We start from the raw sequence: 18,891 nt of genomic DNA, 5'->3' as shown, positions 1-18,891 counted from the left end.
AACGATGGTGCATGGAAGAGAAATGAGCATATTTGTGTCTGTGTTTGGATCCCAGGTTTCGGTTAAATATGCAAACAGGTTATATATGCATCTGTTGAGCCCTAATAGAGGGTTGAATGGGACAGGTTGGAATGAATGGCTTGAAATGCTAGCACCTTGTTTTGTGCAAATCACCCCCAAACTCCATACAAAGAGTAAAATCTTCACCTTTTTTGACAGGTGGTTAACTATGCATATATGCCAAACATTCATATATAGATCTATATATTTTTTGATTTTTAAAAATTTATATGAAAACTATCATATATACATTGCTTGTGATTGATATAAAAAGCAAATATTTTAGTTATTTGTCCATATGTACAGCTGCAGGATCTCTGGGCTTCTTTTACATTGATGTTTTTTCATTTAATCTTTTGTCCTCAGCATTTTCTTTGAACTAACTGACATTCTAAAATTAATTCTAAATGAATTCATAAAATTCTTCTAAGCATCATATTTCACAAGCTACGAAATCCACCTATGAGAAAAAAAATAAAAAATAAAAAAAATAAAGAAATAAAAAAGGCCAAAACAAATAGGCCAAATGCTTCAGTGCTTTCAGCAGGTTAACATATAAGCCATACGGTGGAAACTTTTACAATTATAGATTCTGTCTTCAGGTTTGAGATGTTGAACACCAGTCGTTACCATCCAGATAAGCTGCAATATTCCAGATGTTTCTCGTCCCACAGTGGTTCTATCATGCACACCTCACACACATTAGTTCACACACTTGTTTACATGCACACTTATTGCAGAGTTTCTTATTCAGAATTTCTTATTACCAGATTAAGAAGACTTCTTTAGATCAAATTTGGATAAGAAACTGGTGTGGCTGTGTGCATGAAAGTGTGTAACTGTACTGGGAATGTAAAAACTACAAACGAATAACTGACAGTAGTGGTGTGTGTGAGGGGGCTCAAACATGAACACACCATTACAGCCCACTGTGGGATGTTCAATTAAAGATGGAAGACCAGGTTCAGTAAAACTTTAACAAACAAAAGCAAAAAAGGGAGTGATACAATACAAATCGAACAATCCAGTCAACCGTCATTCCGTATGGTGATGTCACGTTTCATGCTACAGTCCATCATAAAAGGATAACCAAAAATCTTTTTCAAGAGTGTTTTTTTTATGTCTATATATATATATATATATATATATATTTATAATATATATTATATATATAAGTTTCATATTTATTTATGACAAAAATTTAATATTCATATATCTATATACTTTTTTTCTGTCAAATATATATGTATATAATTGGTAAAAATGGGTAAATTATTGGTGGAATAAATCATCTAGGGAGAGAGAAAGAACGGTCTGTTCTGTTGTTTGCTGTCTCTCTCCATTTTCAAAGCTATTTAAATACATTGAGATATTCTATCTAATGTCATATTTCCTTTGGAAACCCAAAGTTAAGAGTCTGATTATGAAAAAGCCACTAGTGTTGGTTAAACATTCTCCGAGTGTAGTACGTCCCTCAGCCAGAAGGGGGCTGGCGGTAAGGATCCGGCCACGCCCACTCTGCTCATCCACTCCTAAAAAAATACTCTGAAAGGCAACTAAACTTCCTTTTCTCAACAGCATCCCTCCTTTTTCGGAATGAATGACACAGCGTAAAGAAAGAAGAAAAACTGGTTTTGGGACTAAGGGATTAGTGGGTGTTTATCATGCTAATGAAACTGAAGAATCAATTACGGGATATTTTGAATAGGCTTTGTTCAGAAAAAGCAAAAAAAATCTCTTTTTGTTGTATTTTTGTAGTTTGGACAGCAAAAAAAAAAACTGTTTGAAACCACATTTGTACTAGAGGTGGTTTGAAATCGAATTAAAACAAAGTGTGAACTGTCTAATTGGATTTCAAGTATTTCTTAATTCGGGATGAGATTTATTTTGCAAATACACAAATCGTGTCTCACCCCCCCCCCATATAGCGAATTATACAATGAATAGTAATCAATGAGCGGTTTCAGTATTTTGCATAAATGAATTAAATACTTTAATGTATCATGATTTCAGCACCATGGCAAGGTGCCATGACACAATTGTGGATAAACAAATCAGACTTTGTGCAGTGTGAACAAAGCCAATTCGATCACTAAATTCACAGCCCCTCCCAAACACACAGCACCCATGTCATTGGCTGCTGGCATTAGTGTGGGAGGGGCTTAGGATAGTGCTACAAAAACAGCATGGAGCTAAACACCCACTACACTAATGATGGATTTAGGAAATAGCGAGAATATTCAAAACGGAAGTGTGTAATTTCTGTGTCAATTTAAAATTGTGAAAATGGTTGTGTTTAAATTGTTGGTGTGTCAGATCGGTTGGTATGGTCAAATAAACAGAGCAATGTTTTCAGGGGAATATTAAACTGCACTCCTGTAAAAAAGGTACAAAAGCTGTCACTGGGGCAGTAGCCTTTCAAAAGATAAACCTTTGTACCATATTTGTAGGTTTGCAAAGGGGCATAAAATTTCCGTACAATTTTCAAAAATTCCTGAAAGTTTCCAAAATTTCTGGAATGATTCCAAAATGTACTGCCTCTTTGCAAACCCACTTATTTACCCCTAAAGGATGCATAATAGTACCTTAAAGCAGGGGTGTCCAATCCTGCTCCTGGAGGGTCACTTGTCAGCAGAGTTTATCTCTAGTTCCAGTTAAACACATCTGAAACAGCTAATGACGGTCTACAGAATCACTAGAAACTTCCAGGCAAGCGTTTTGAAACTGGTGGGAGCTAAACTCCAGGAAAGTGGCCCTCAAAGAGCAAAATCAGACACCCCTGCCTTACATATTAGTACCAAAAATGTTCATATTAGTACCTAAATGGTACATGTTAATATCTTTTAGTACCACCCCAGTGATTCGTTTTTCACGAAAGTGTGGGATAGGATAAGTATTTTAACATCGAAATGACACACTTCGGATGTAAAGCTCAAGGATTGCAAGAACACTTACAAGACAAGCAAATTAAATGAGAAAATAAAAGAAAATTGTGTTGAGACTAGCTACAGGCAGAGGGAGGCGCTTGGTCAACTCTCCAGCAGCTGTTTAAGGGCGCGCTCAATGTTCATGCGATGACCGACGCGAGTCACGCCCAGCTCAGCGAAGTCCTCCTTGGTCAGAGCAGGCAGATGGGAGCCCTCAATCTCATGCTCTTGGAATCGCTCCCGGTGTTCAGACAGGTTAATGCTGGCCAGCCAGTCGCCAACATCGTACTTGTTCCACAGGTGGAGGGGCTTCTGGTGGAATGGCCGTAGGGTGAGCAGGGGGGAGGGCATGCCCGGGGAGGGGGCAGGCGAGGGAGAACGACTCCGCGCACTGGAGCTCCTCATGACAAAACGCACCTCTTTAGGTTCGTGAGGGAGACTGAGGCTAGACGACTTAAGGATGGTGGGGGGTGCGATGGGAGAAGTGGCCAGACCAAAGCCCCGGATGGGTCCCAGAGGATCCGAGCGGTCCGGGGAACCGGGACTGGGTGTCCGCCGGGTCACTGGGTAGCGGCTGCCTGGTCTGATGGTGTAGGTGGTGCCGTAGCCTCTCTGAGAGATAGTATGGAGCTCCCCCAAACTGCTGAAGAGTCTGAAAGTAGGGAACAGAAGAAATTAAAGAATGAAAGTCAACTTTTTTTTTTTTTTTTTTTGTGAGAAACAATAAATTCAGTGGCTCCTTTATGCCCAGTTTTAGAGAAAGCATCAGCTATGTTAGGACTCTACGCTCTTTGAGTTAGATGTGGCAAACGCATTAAACTAGTGTTAGTGAGATGCTTAATTAATGTGTTTAGCCGTAATAGAGGATGTGCAAAGGTGTTACACACCTGTGGAGCAAAGATAGAGAATACATCATAAAATCTTAGATTTTTATATATATATATATATATATTTATATATATATATATATTATATATATATATATATATATATATATAGTTCAGTCGTACAACTAAAATGTAAAGTCTTTTTCCTTAGTCAACATGACATCAAAATTCACCCTATTTACAATGTAAAAATGACGAGTTTTGATTTTTTTTGATTGATTTACCAGTGAAAATATCTAAAAATTCCTAAATTTACTTGTGAAGCAAACCACATATGATATTAAGACGTGTTTTCACGCATTGTATCTTGAATATAAATGTATTTTCTCTTAATGCACTGGCAGATTTTAAGGTAAATTTAAGTAAAAATACTGGGAACAATTCACAATAACATTTAATTTGTGAACATTAGTTTACTACATTTGTTAACATGAACATATAAACTTCTAAATAATTTTAAAATTTTAGATATTTATGTTATTCAGCATTTACTAATACATTATTAATTTCAAAGTTGTATCTGTTAATATCATTTAATGGACCTTAGCCTAAATTGAACTAACGATGAACAGTTGTAACATTAAGATAATAAATACTGTAACAAATGTATTGCTCATTGTTAGTTAATGCATAAACCAATGTTAACTAATGGGACATTTTATGGTTTGTTGCTTCTCAAGTAAATTTTTCTTGTTTCAAGGATTTTTTAGATATTTTAAGAAAAATTAGACAAAAAGCTTAATTTAAATAATTTAAGATTGTGCATTTTTAAATGCAATTTAGTTAAAAAGAAACAAACTAAATGCAAAGCAACTGACCAGATGCATATCTATAATTAAATTAAATTAAATTAAAAATAAAATTGATTGTTTTAAAATCAGTTTATAAAGTTGAACTGTTAATCAACTTCTGCACACTACAACTGTAACTAGGCAGAAGAAACTCGCTCTCCACTTAGAACTTGCCTCTTTGAGCAATGAAGCGAAGATCAGATGTAATTACTTACTCTGTTAACAATCAATGGTAATGACTGAGGTGTTACGTGAGTTTGAATGCAATTTGAATGAAATGTAAAACATGGACAGATTTACACCAATTTTATGAGCACTACAGCAGAACACTGAAAGCGAACCCAAACATGCAACACATGAGAAATAACAGAAGACAGATGTGTAGACATGCATAACATCTCAACCTTCAAATTACTTAATGTGATATATATTTTTAAATATATAACAATATATAGGTTTCTTAATTTGAGATTTTGACTTGCCAAAATAGTAATAATAAAAGAAGCTTAAGTGAAAGTGCAGTTATATTTTGTTTTTATGTGGCTAGCCATTCAGCCATTCTTATGCACCTTGGGTGAGGAGACCGGAATTTATTTAGCAATATAGGTGCAAGCTCTGATCATTACCTATATGATCATTAACTAATGTCCTATACTTAAATTGTCTAAATCCTTTTGCCTTTGTAACTTGATGATTGATGAGAATTAAGCAGCCAATGAAAAACAAGGAAAAGCTGGGGTTGAAAGAGGCCTGACCAAATTAGCATTAGGTGGGTCAGTAGATGAGGAAGGATGGATGATGATCAAGGCTTGACTCAGGGGTGTGAAGAAAAAAAAAGAAAAGAAAAAAGAGAGATGAGATGATTCATGCGCACTTACACAGGTGCCCGGCTCTTCTGGGCTTAACCTCAGATTCAGCTCTAGACAGAGCTGCGTAGCATGCAAAGAGAGAGAGTGATAGAAAGAGGGAGAGAGGGAGATGGAGAACGAGAGAGAGAGAGAGAAACAGAGAGAGAGAGAGAGAGTGAGGGGCAATGGGAGAGAGAGAGTGGTCGGTTAGCATCAGTCCATGACAGAACAAAAACAAACACCACACACTTCACATCCTCAACAATGTCAATTGAATGCAAACCAAATGCATAGCAACACAGACCAGAGCGCAGCTAGCCCCAGACGTCACCTTTCAACATTGGAACGTGCACATATAGACATTATCAATAAAGAGTGACTTTATTAATGATGATGTTAAATCAAATACAGCATTTCTTTCATCACATCCTCTGTCTGGGGTAAGGTGCCATTCTGGTCAAATGAAACACAAATTTAGCAAAATGAACAAATATGCATGAAAAATAAACAATGCATAATACTTTGTTGGAATAATTTTTCTAAGAAGAAGCCGGATCGTTCACTGTGTTAGCATGATTAAAGTATGAAAGTGTCACGAAACTACAGAAATGAAACGCTTAGCGAGCACAGTAAGCTTGGACAGCATGTTTGAATGGAGAGAGAAAAAGAACGACTACACAGACTGAGAGGAATGAGAGGTTAGTTTTATGTTGGATTATCCAATGAGAAATGGCAACTTTCAACTGGTATAATTAATTTAAATACAATCCAGTTTTAAAAGAACTTTATTGAGTGTTGGACAAATGGATTTTAAAAAGTAACTTAGCTTAAAATTATTGTGGTAAACATGGGTCAAACACATTCATATCATAAGATGTTGCATAAAAAAAACAAACAAAAAAAAAACATCAGTCACACATGGACCTAAATACATACTGCTAGCACAGTGCTGTAGAGAAGCAGGCCACAAGGAAAAAGCTCAGATGTAACAGAGTTTGGAAGGTGAAAGGTCGAAGCTTGAGATGGTGCATGCCCTCAGGCCATCTGTAACCTTGTGAACACCCCAGTGGCAAGACAGTGGGACTAAAAGAAGTGCTTCATGGTTAAAATTAAATTTATGTCATAATGTAGTCACCCTACTGCATGTCATCAAGAATCTTTTTCCAAATCATGTGCACTGAAAAAGATTTCAAAACAGATGCACAGAGAATACTTGACAATACTGTCACAAGGGACAGACATTTTGGTTGATTTGCCAGGGTGGACAAGGGAACACAGAACCTGCAGAAGTGATTAATAAAACCCAGAACAATGTCAGCAAAAGTGACTGAATATGGGATTAGTGGATGTCAAAGAATAGAAAATAAAAGGAATGACATTTGATTTACCCTAGTTGCTAAAAGCTAAGGTTTACTGTCTTCCATGTCCTTGTCACATCTGTTGGAATATAAAGGACTTGAGCAAAATAGTATATAGCTGGTGCTTTAAAAAATCAAGACAGAAAAAACATTGCCTCTTGAGCTTTTATATAAAACATTGTTTATTCCAACTGATTATTTGAACAAACTGTCCCTGTAGCTCTGGTCTATTTCATTCAACTATTATTCAACTATTGTCTACGGCTTATATGGTAGTGCTGTGGGCCGTTCTATGTTACTTACCATTGGTCGTCCAATGTTGAGATAGTTCTGGGGCTCCAAACGTCTCAATGAAGAAAGCATGTTAAACATTAACACTTAATGCTTCTAAATGAGTAAGAAATTTTAAGGTTCTGAATTAGCTTTCTTTTAAATAAAAGTTAAAGATGACTCCTCTTTAAATCTTGTGAACACAGACACAGGTGACGTTCTTTGGTATTCTTTGAGATGTCATTTTCATGAGGATGTTTAATATATTATGTTAATTTTATTTCATATTACTAAACACAAACCATCGGTTTTGATTAAACATTGTTATTCAGATAGGGGAAAAGAATAGCAGTGTTCTCACTGCTGTTTAACCAACAGGAAAATTTTGCAGTATAAACAACCAACTTATGTATTCTCCTTACAATGTTGCTTTAGAAAAGGTGTTAATTTTTTTTTTATGTAAGGTTTGATTTGGTTGCAAAGTTGATTTGCATTTTGCCTTCTCCAGGATTCATGCCTTACCTTGCACTGACCACGGGTGATTTCCTTCCGGGGTCAAGTGATGCTCCAAGCGGCTCTTCCCCGAGTGAGCGCGTGTCCTTGTTCAGCTGCTGCAGCCGTGAGCTGAGCTCGCTGATCACAGTGGGCTTGCCTTCCTCTGCCCCCGAAAGTGGACGGGGTTCCACGGGGTCCCCCCATAACTTGGAGCGTCTCTGGAAGAGGTAGCGGGGTCTGGCCGGGCCTGAGGCTCCCGCAGCAGCAGCCAGCGCTGCCGCGTGCTGCTGTGAGAGCAGTTCGCTATCAGATGACTGCTTTAGCAGGGGGTCCCTGAACGTCACCGGGCCCTTGCTGAGCTGGGACTTGAGCTTTGGCTTTGGAGGCACTGGCGGCTTATCAAGAATGAAAGTCTGGCCATCTGCATGGGTGGTGTAGGTGTCCGTGGGCTCGCCGCTTTCCGAGGACAGTGTGGACATACTGGAGACAGTGGAGATGGTGCTCGTGGTCTCCAGGTGGTGATCACTGGAGCTACGAGTGTCTACCTCTTCCACCCCGGAGTCAGCAGCAGACTCTGGGCCCAGGTGGGACTCAGATGGCTTCCCTGAGGCTACTTGTGGGCCACTGCTAGCGGGGACCTGTGCTGCTGTGGTGAACGCTGCTGGAGGGGCAGGGGGTGGGGGTGGAGCTGAGGGCACGGCAGAAGTGGTTGTCTGAGCCAACATAGGAGCAGGAGGTACTGCAGTTGCAGGTGTCTTTCCAAGGAGACCATTGGCAAATTCATCCGGTGGAGGAACCACACCAATTTTACGGAGCTCCTCACGTGTCTCCTCATCACTGGAAGAAAGCATGGCAGGTGGCAATGTGACCGTATAGGGTTCCACGTCCTCCTCAGAACTACCCTGTGCCAGGGTTTTATCTGAGGATGGGCTGGGAGGTGGCTGGGAAGTTGGAGCTGTGGTTGGAGGTGGGGTGGATCTCGAAGGAGCAACGGGACCAGGGGACTTAGCTCGTTTTATTTCGGCCAACATGGGTTTTGGGCTCTCTGACAATGCCCCCTTAGGAGAGGAGACACTGTGCTCTGGGCTGGGCCCCACTGCCTCCCCATTACTCGTTGCATGAACCATGATAAGTCCAGCAGTTTTCTGCTGGGATGTGTCCATAATGCTGATGATCATACTCTTCTTGTCCTCAATTTTTCTTTCTTCCTTCGTTTCTGTCCTTGTTACTAACTCTTTCCTGGTGGATATGGGACTTCCCCACTGAATCTTGCTGGTGGGGGTGGAGGTCTCATAAATTCTTTTCATTGCAGGGGAAAAGGGAGGTGAGGCAAACTCCCCCTCACCTTCTGACCGCTCAGTCTCTTTGGTCTGGGTCTCCATATACAGCACCCCTCCAGCAGCTTCATGTTTAGTTCTGGGCTCAGGGCTGCTTGAAGGTGACTGACTCTGGGAGGTTAATGCCCGTTCCCTTGCGGCCAGCGCAAGTGCCAATGGCGAGTTGGGGTCCAGGGGCTTGCCCGTCAGTGGGTGAATGAAGGTGGTGCCCCCAGGAGAGGGACGCAATGCCAAGGCAGGAGGAGGCAACTGACCAAGTTCACGTGTGAGCATTCGGTCATCAACCGAACGAGATGGTGTGAGTGAGGGGGCCTCTGGGTGTGGTGCTGAACTGCCCTCCATAGTGCCCACAGATAGGAAGACTGTGGATTTCCGCCTGTCCTCCAGACGACGTTCCCGGTCTTTCACAGCATCAGCAATGGCAGCAGCGAAAGGTCCCTTTCCTTGCAACAGTCCCTCAGCCTGAGCTTTACTGCGTTCCTGCAACAGCTGCTGCTGCTGCTGATAGAAATCAGCCCTGCTGGTATGGTGGGCAGCTAGGCGCCCAGAGGGAGAGTGCTCTCTCGCATGGATGGATGCCAGTGCTAGCGAGGCTCTCTCCTGAGCATCTTCCACCTGCAGTTGCTTTACAAGTGGGCTCTTCCTCCGCTGTGGCTTGCTCGGAGGCGGCGTGAACAGGCCCACACTGAACTGGCCCACATTGGCGTAGGGGTTATCAATGACTCGACCTTTCCGCTTGATCCTTTCGGGTGGAGTTGAAACAAGACCTGGCCTGGGGATGTCAGTAGGCTCCACAGGAAGGTGGGAGGAGTCCTGCAGGATGATCATGGAGCGGGATTTTTTCTGCCGATCCATGTGGGAGGCATGACGAGGCGGCTCAAACAGCTCAGCAGACATTGTCTGTGGCAAAATGTGCAGTCTTGGTTCAGAGCCTGGTTTGAAACTGGAACGGCTGGGGTCGTGAATGCGGCCAGGAGGAGGGGGTGGGCAGAACGAAGGAGGGGGTCCAGTATCTATATAGTAAAGTGATGGGGGAGGTGGGGGAGCTGTTTGAGGAGGTGGAGGGATACTATGGCTGTCTCTCAGGCTGTCCGTCATGGAGGAGCTCCGTGGAAACCTGTGTTCCGCTGCCAGGGCAGACAGTCGATCCTCTTCAGTTGCTCCTGCACAGAGAGACAGATAGATCTATAAAGATTTATTTTGGGTTTGGCTGAGCTTTGATGATGAAGAAGTATGCAATATTTTACAGATTTGATCTTTGCTCTTTCCTTTAACAACTCCCCTTATTCTTGGCATTACAAATGTTACTGTGTGTCAAAGTTCTGCATTTCATTGCATTCAGATTTGAGGATCAAAGGACAGATAGATAAAAGAAATTAGAACAAAGCCAAGCACTTTACTGCTATTTCAAATTGAGGAGATTAATTGAGGAGTGTATGTAAAAGGTTCCTGAAGAATTACCAAAAGACTTTGTTCTAGCCATGCTTTTTGGCAGCTGCATGTGGGCTTTTTCCAACGCTGGGTGTAGAGCACCATGGAGAGCAAGTCCTTGCCGCTCAAAAAGAGACTGCACAAAGAAAACTTTTATGTTTAAAAGGGACAAGCAAGAACATTTAAGAAATGTTTTTGACATTTTCAACAAAGTGTTTCTACTGGCTACTGTTTTTGTGAGAAGTGTTATCCCTGCTGAAAGGACCAGCATAGAGTATGCTGTGTTTTGGAAACTGGTATACAGCTAAACTCTGCTGGTACATTAGACCATCATCAAAACTGCATAAAGCCAGTTTTTCAGTTTGATGAATGTAAAACAAAGAAATGTTTTTGACTTTTGAACTCCACTGTGTACATACAATGTATCTGGGCCAATGCTGCTAAAATAGGACACTTTCTGATCATCTGAGTGTGCAGACATACTGTATCTTACACTGATTTCTGCTGGTGTAATTCGGCGACTGGTAGGACGTTGCTTCACCGTGGCTGCTCTGTAGTCTGTTTCCACCTTTGGCCTCAGTACTGTCTCCTGAGAGGCCAAAATCTCATCTAACCTTTCTGTTTAGAAACACATATAAAACCATGTTCATTATACACACCCACACAAATAGTGCTCATCAGTTTGCAATATGGATCACATTTGTTCACATGCTTTGAAATAAAAAAAGACAAAGTACACATGCAATGGAAATGTTAATGACATTAACACAATGCCACGATGCATCATTGTTCCCTATTTTTTGGCAAAAGTTGTATGTGACAAGCTCGGTTCCAACCCATAGACCTTCCTGGCTGTATACTGTCTACTTGAGCAGTGCCATAGACAGGATACATTCGTACATTAGTGCATGTTCACAAAGAAAAACAATTAAAAAACATCACAGATGGAGGCAAGAATGCATCCTGTGTAAACAGTCCCTAGGGCAGCATCCTAACTGAAATAGAACACCATAAGTGACTCATTTGGAACAAATAGAATTCCTTGTGTAAAGCAGATTTCCAATTTGGCGTTAGCACGTTGCTACGTTAAGAGTGTTAAATTCAAATAAGCATGAAAAATACATTGCACAGAAATACTGGATAAAATAGTCATTAATCAATTACATTTTTGCACATTTCTTTTTTTGAATAATTAAATCAATATGTGTTAAATTTAGTTTTTTCAAAACATTATGGGACACCCAAAACAAGATATTTTAAAGGAGAGGATAATTTTACTGCCTTTGTGTTGGGAATGCCTAAAAATACTGGTTAGGTAGGCAGCTCACTACTGTAGGTTTTGGAACAGAGCTAAATAAATCGTATTCCAGCATGAGCAAGGTGAAGATGGTTTAGTGATTTTGATTCTAAAAACCTCAATGTGTAACTCACCTCCTCTTCTCCTCCTTGCAGAGGCTGAGCATGAAATAAATGTACAGAACACTTCTCCATTAAAGTCTCACAGCAGCAAATGTCTGTCTGTTTCAGTGTGTGAACGTGAGTGTGAATATGTGTAATGAATTCAGTAAACGCAGAGCACAGATTGAGTGAGAGAGGAAAAGACAGCTGATGTTTTGAACAGCCCAAATGGCTGCAGGAGGGAGATGACATAGTTAATAAATAAACAAGAAAGAGCAACACACTACAGAGAGAGACAGATAGAAAGAAAATGTTGCATCCAAGTGTGTGTGGATGTGTAAAATGATCTATTTTCCTAATTGACTATTTCATAATCTGAATGATGATCTGTCTATTTGGAGGAAAACCTGTTGCCCAAAAATGTCCATCTACATGTGCACATAGGTTTAAATCCAGGATCCAAGAATGTGCAGCCTTTCAATAGGGTAAATTACAGCATTTGTTTCTTCATTGGAACTTTACCATTACATCACTTGCTCACCAATGGATCCTCTGCAGTGAATGGGTGCCGTCAGAATGAGAGTCCAAACAGCTGATAAAAACACCACAATAATCCACAAGTAATCCATACCACTCCAGTCCATCAATTATCATCTTGTGAAGTGAAAAGTTGCGGGTTCGTAAGAAACAAATTCATCATTAAGTCATTTTAAATGTTTAAATGTTGCTTGCAGTCAAAATACAAGTCCATAGTCCATAAAACTAAAAAAATCCCCTGTTGTCCTTTTACATAAAAAAAAACAACAACATTTGTTCAGAACTGTTTTCGTTTGTAAATGAAGCTTGGTCTGTGTATATTTCTTTTTTTGAGTCAGAAGAAATGGCTTTTTCCACTAGAGAAAGCAGTATTATGGATTTAGCAGGAAACAACAGTCTGAAGTCAGTTTTGAACGTCTTAATGATGGATCTGTTTTTTGCAAACACACAGCTTTTCACTTCACAAGAAACTAACTGATGGACTGGAGTGGTGTGGATTACTTTTGGATCATTGTGATGTTTTAATCATTCTGACGGCACCCATTCACTGCAGAGGATCCACTGTTGAACAACATTTCTCCAAATCTGTTCTGTTGAAGAAACAAACTCATCTACACCGCTAATGGCCTGAGGGTGAGTACATTTCAGCAAATATTTTTATTTTTGGATGAACTATTCCTTTAAGACAAAAACTGAAAACAATTTAGAAAAACTATTCAGCCTCACAACATAGTGCATGTGTTTGTTTGTGGGTATCTTACCTAGTTCTTCAAGCTCAGCGGTCATGCTTTTGGACCTCAGGGTGAGGGTGGTGCTGGGCGCTCGTTTTGGAGGTGGGGGTGCTGTGGAGGAAAGGCAAGGAGTGGATGAGAAGATAGGATGGCGTGGTGAGGGGCCTTCATGGCTGCTGCCTATCGGCAGTTGCCAGCGCTTTTTCACCAACTTCATCTGAAGATCACGGTACCACACAGCCGCACCACGATTAAACTCTCTCCTTCCGTCTTTCTCTCTCTGATATGCAACATAGAATCATGCAACTATCAGACATCTCCTGTGTAAATGCACGACCAGAAACCAACTTCCGTCCTTGGTGGCCCTCCGATGGTAGAAAGAAATACTCGTCTCCCAAAACCCTTCATATCACATTCAGCCTCTTACAACCCAAATGGTGGCCGAGTTTCCCTTTGTCTCTCAGAAATGAAACCTGCTGCTATGTCCAAAGCATGCTATGAACTTCCAAGCAGTGATACAAGAAGCAACAAGAAAACAATCAGAGTTCCAGGAAATCAGACACTTCTGTTGTCTCAGTAACATCGGTGTAAAACTCCTCACTCCTTCAGCTAACAACCTTGCAGACTGGAGTAGAGCTGGAGAGAGAGAGACGAGGAGAGAAATACCAAGGCACTAATGCAATACTTACTTCAAACATGCATTGTAGTAACCATGGCAACTCTGGCAGGAGCAAGGCCTGGGTTTGTGCATTTCAACTGTGAGAATCTGTGTGTGTGTGTGTGTGTGAGTTTGTATGTGTGTGTGGGAGGATATAGCCACAAAACTAACAACAGACACTCTATTATTACTTCATCAGTAGTGTGTAAGTGTGTGGTAGTATGCATAGCCCAGAGTTATGCAATAACCCTGCAATGACTTTGCAGGTGACCGTGATTTTGTCAAGTAAGAACAATATTCTTATCGACAAACAGATTTTAGGGTAAGGATCTGTCTTAGGGCCATAAGCAACACATCACTTCCCTCTGATCGCAGGGATAGTTCATTTCGGTTGCATGCTGTAGAGCAGGGGTGTCAAACTCAATTCCTAGAGTTTTGCTCCAACACACATACCATGTAGTTTTCAAATAAGCCTGAAGGACTTGATTAGTTGGATCTGGTGTGTTTAATTAGGGTTGAATCTAAACTCTGCAGGGCTCCGGCCCTCTAGGAATTGAGTTTGACATCCCTGCTGTAGAGAATCCTGCTAGCAACACCGAGGTCATGGGTTCGACTCCCATGGAATGCAGGAACCAATCAAGTGTAAAACTTCAATGCAATGTAATTACAAATGCATTAAATAGAAGTGTAGTTAATGCATTTTGCACTTAAGAGATTCACTGTTGAACATATATGAACTACATTTAAGAAATATATTAAGGTATGGATCTTATTTATAAGCTACAAACTTTGTTAATAATACTCACATTTTTGGTGGCAATAAATTAATTTAATAATAAAAAAAAATAATAATATATAAAAAAACTGATTCAGGAGCATGTTAAATTTTTTCCTTGGTGAAAAATCCAGCAACTTTGTTAAAAAAAAAGATTTTAAAAATTTGCTTTGGATGAAAGCATCTGCCAAGTGCATTCAATTTAAGAGTAGTTAATGCAGTTTGCACTTGTAAGACTCATTTTTGAACATATATGAACTACATTAAAGTATATTGCTGTGGATTATTGTTAATAATACTAAATCCACTAAATAAATATATATTCCTTGGTGAGGAATCCAGCAACTAAATAATTAAAATATATATATATATATATATATATATATATATATATATATATATATATATATATATATATATATATATATATATATATATATATATATATATATATATATATATATAATATATATATATATATAAAAAAAAAAATAAAATACACATATCCATTGAGTGAGATACTGAAAAGACTGCAAATATGTCTGATGGATCTATAGAGAGTTGCAAAAAAGCATACACAAACACAGGTCAATGAAGGGTTCAGATAGTGTGTGGGAGTTGCAGATAAAAGTGAGGATAGTTTACATGGATATTGAATAGACGACTTCTTTGGGATTCAAGGTTTTGGTATAGTTTTAATAACTCTGCCGGCAGACTCATTGAGCTGCTAATCGATTGAGTGGGTGTAGGAATGCAGAAATGCGTGTATGTGGAAAGGCTGCACAGAAAACACTTCAATCTGATTAGTTATCACAATTCCTTGTGACAAGCAACCCTGTTATTTAGTTAATGCTCCTGAAGTTTTCTCCTCTGACAAACACAGGCATTAGCATCACAATCGGCTATGATCATTACGCTCACTCCTTTATTCATTCTTGCAGCATTTCTTTGCCTCATGTTTGAGACTAGATTCACCCTGCTGAGAGAAATCTCTCACAGTCTGATCATCACATACAGTACAGAAAGACTGGTTTCCTAGCAACCCATACCTTTAAGGGGTGTTCCTGTGGCTCAGTGGTAGAGCATTGTGTTAGGTTGTGGGTTCGATTCCCAGAGAACACACATTAGGTAAAAAATGTTAGCCTGAATGCACTGTACGTCACTTTGGATAAAAGTGTCTGCTAAAATGCATAAATGTAAGAGCTCTTCTGACTGACTAAAGTAGCCCCGCCCACAATAAACAAACAAAACCAGCAGTCAACACATTCCCTATAACTCAACTACAACACCACAACAATCAAGCAATATATTAAACGGCAGACCTTGTTTCTAAGTCACATACCCTGTAACACTTGCGTTTTGATTGCTGGAAAACCAATTAAAATTAAAATTAATACTTGCATTTTCGGTACGTGTTGAAATTAGGACCATACACCCAAAATGCTGCCCGAAAAACTACAATATTCACTTCCTGTCAGATTTTTGTTAATGACTTTTTGCACTTTTAATAAACACCTTCAAAAGGCACAAATTAATATAGAAAAATGTAGATTTAAACAAGTTTTCTTTGTCCAGATTAGAAGTAATGCTTCTCCCGCACGTTCAGTTGAGAACTAGCCATCTCTGGAACAATGCAGAGACTTGATACAAATATGATTTTGCAGAATCCTGGGATCGTCATGAAATTATCGTCATATTGTCATGAAATTATATACTGGGTTATAATTTTTAAATAATTTTGTGTGCTATCTGGGTTACCTCTCAGAGGACCATGGTTGCTCCAAGTACGTATGTACAGTATCGTGTTACAGTGCTACACACGAGGCTTTGGGGTAAACATATACATAATTTAGAAATACATAAAATTATAATTTTTCCTACTTCTCCAGATACAGACATCAGTGAGGGTGCTCTAGCTTTTATGTAGCCTACATCTATTTTGACATATTTTTGCCCTGTCCATTGATAGTGACATATGCAAATAAAAGACGCATTTATATGCGGATGACACTCTCGAAACTTTGCATTGTGTAAGCAGTCACTGGTCCTCTGCATCATGAATAGCAAAAAAACATCTTTAAATTCTGAATGGATTAGACAAGAAAGCATGCAAAGACCACTCCCTTTATAATAATTAAAAAGCTGTCAGTCATTTCAGTTTCTCTCGATCTCACAAAGTTCTGTATAATCAATGAAGCTGTATACTGCAAATGAATCTCTAATTTACATCATGCTACACTTTGTTTGTTATAATGAGAGACTCCTGAGTGTGCAGAACTTAAAACTGTAGCGTGGCATGGATTCTAACTTAAACCCTTGGCCACTGAGTTTAGAAAATCAACAGAAAATGTCAGTGATTGGCCACATTGATCAGTGCTAGAAAAACATGTTGAAAAAAATCCAAACTTTGGAAACTCTCCAGAGTTCAAACACAAATATGAAAATATGTTTCGCCAGATTCAAATGACTTGCTCTAGCTTTTGTTTCATTCCCTCTAACACTCGAGTAGAATCGTTTCTGCATACAGTTCATTTAAAAAAAATGAGTATTTCAATTCCATACATGTTTTTAGGTGTAAAGAAATATCAAGGTTATAAAAATATAGAAGTCAAAACTTTTGATAAAGCAGGTTAGGATACTGGTAGTCACGTCAGTAGCGCAAGAGGGCGCTTTAATGTCTACAGGAGACGCTAAAAAAGCTAGAAATTAAATTTAGCATTATATACATTTAAAAAACAAGCTTTATATAATTTTTACGATTTTTTAATGAAATAATACATTTTTAACAATTAAAAAAATTCTGCAACTTAAAATAATAAACAAAAAAAAATGAAAAATCAAATAAAAAACAACAAAAACATAAAATCAAATCTGGGTTTAAAACCGAAAAAGGAATGGACGCAAAAGTACACGGACCATTTTCCTTGCCAGAAAATCCAGCAATTTAACTTTATTATTCCGTATTTTCAATTCTGGAAATTCTGCAATTTAAAATAAGAAATAAAATAAAATGAAAAATCTAATTTAAATGAAGGAAAATATAAAATTAAGAATAAAATGAAAAATCTAATTTAAATGAAGGAAAATATAAAATTAAGAAAACATAATAATAATAATGATTTAATTTAAATAAAACAAAACAAAACAAAACAAAACAAAACAAAGCAAAATAAAATACAGCACCTTTATTATCTAGGACAGAACAGTTCTGTTTGAAGTGAAAAAGCACCTTACCCTTCTTCCTGACTGACTCCTCAGACTCTGGCTTGCGTGTGACTGACACCACCTTCAAAGAGGTTATTCCCGCCCTGCCGGATGAGTGACACCACCTGCTTGTGTCCCACTTTTACCACGTTAACACCGTTCACCTGAGAGAAAAAATCACAGAGAAATCATGTGTTTTTCATCCCTCTGGTACATTCCCAGCATCTCAGACTAGACTCAAGGTCATTACACAGCTGCAACAAATATTAGTGCATTTTTATGTGCTGAAAATGGAAACATGATGAATAGTAGGTACAGAAAGATCTGAGATATCAGCGGACAAACCAATCCTATACCTCAATGAGGAAGTCACCAGTCCTTAGCCCCGCCCTCCAGGCCACGCCCTCAACATCCACAGACTCCAGGTACTGCAGTGCAGGAAAGGCAGGTGTGGGTGTAAACTCTTCAATGGGCGTCTCCGCTACAAAAACACAGAGAATCACATGCAATATCACATTATTGGTGCTCAGACTCTTTGAGGAGACAGTGAATGACTTATACTGTACATAATTCTGCTGGGATAAGTAAAAGTAAAAAATTAGACTGTCCTTTGATGAGCCATTAATATAAACATGTGTCTAAATAGATTTGTAAGTGTTTTGCTCTTAATCTTTGAGGAAGTCATAATATAGGAATTATGAAAGCAATAGACTGCTGACACACATATTAGTAAGAGATATTAATGCACCATGTGGGTAACAGATGGCATTAGGATCTCATAACTCCTACACAGGATGGTGCCACCCCAGATACTGGGCACTAACACACACACACACACACACACACACACACACACACACACACACACACACACACACACACACACACACACACACTACTTACAAACCTTGTTGATCCGAATGTGCTGTCAAACACAACTGTCTAATAATGCTGTTGAGTCAACATATATACATGCTACAGAAATGTCACAATATGAACCAGTGACCGCGATATTTGATTTTGTAAGTAATGAAGTTCACTTATTCACTTAACTCTATTTTATGCTGTCACCGAACTGCATCTGTAAAGCACACACACTGTTGCACTGCTGATATGCAATGAGTTTGAACTATTATGTGAGTATTTCATGTAAATAAATGTAGATGTGTGATGGATGTTATTTC

The 18,891-nt window shown here is 39.2% G+C and overlaps 1 protein-coding gene across 1 annotated transcript in view; it reads right to left on the bottom strand.

Annotated features, from left to right (window-relative positions):
* Positions 1-1,827: 1,827 nt before the first annotated feature.
* LOC109108892 (SH3 and multiple ankyrin repeat domains protein 3-like) overlaps positions 1,828-18,891 on the bottom strand; it is a 225,644-nt gene continuing 208,580 nt past the window's right edge. The window contains 9 exon segments of the mRNA XM_042775608.1: positions 1,828-3,639; positions 7,664-10,136; positions 10,435-10,540; positions 10,898-11,022; positions 11,836-11,859; positions 13,101-13,181; positions 17,738-17,796; positions 17,798-17,871; positions 18,064-18,188. Of these exon segments, the coding sequence (XP_042631542.1) occupies positions 3,090-3,639; positions 7,664-10,136; positions 10,435-10,540; positions 10,898-11,022; positions 11,836-11,859; positions 13,101-13,181; positions 17,738-17,796; positions 17,798-17,871; positions 18,064-18,188 (3,617 nt within the window). The 3' untranslated portion in view covers positions 1,828-3,089.

The sequence above is a fragment of the Cyprinus carpio genome, chromosome A18, assembly GCF_018340385.1.
Source record: "Cyprinus carpio isolate SPL01 chromosome A18, ASM1834038v1, whole genome shotgun sequence".
NCBI classification, from domain to species: Eukaryota; Metazoa; Chordata; class Actinopteri; order Cypriniformes; family Cyprinidae; genus Cyprinus; species Cyprinus carpio.
The sequence above is the reverse complement of the archived record's forward strand: the minus strand, read 5'-3'. Positions and strand labels throughout refer to the sequence as shown.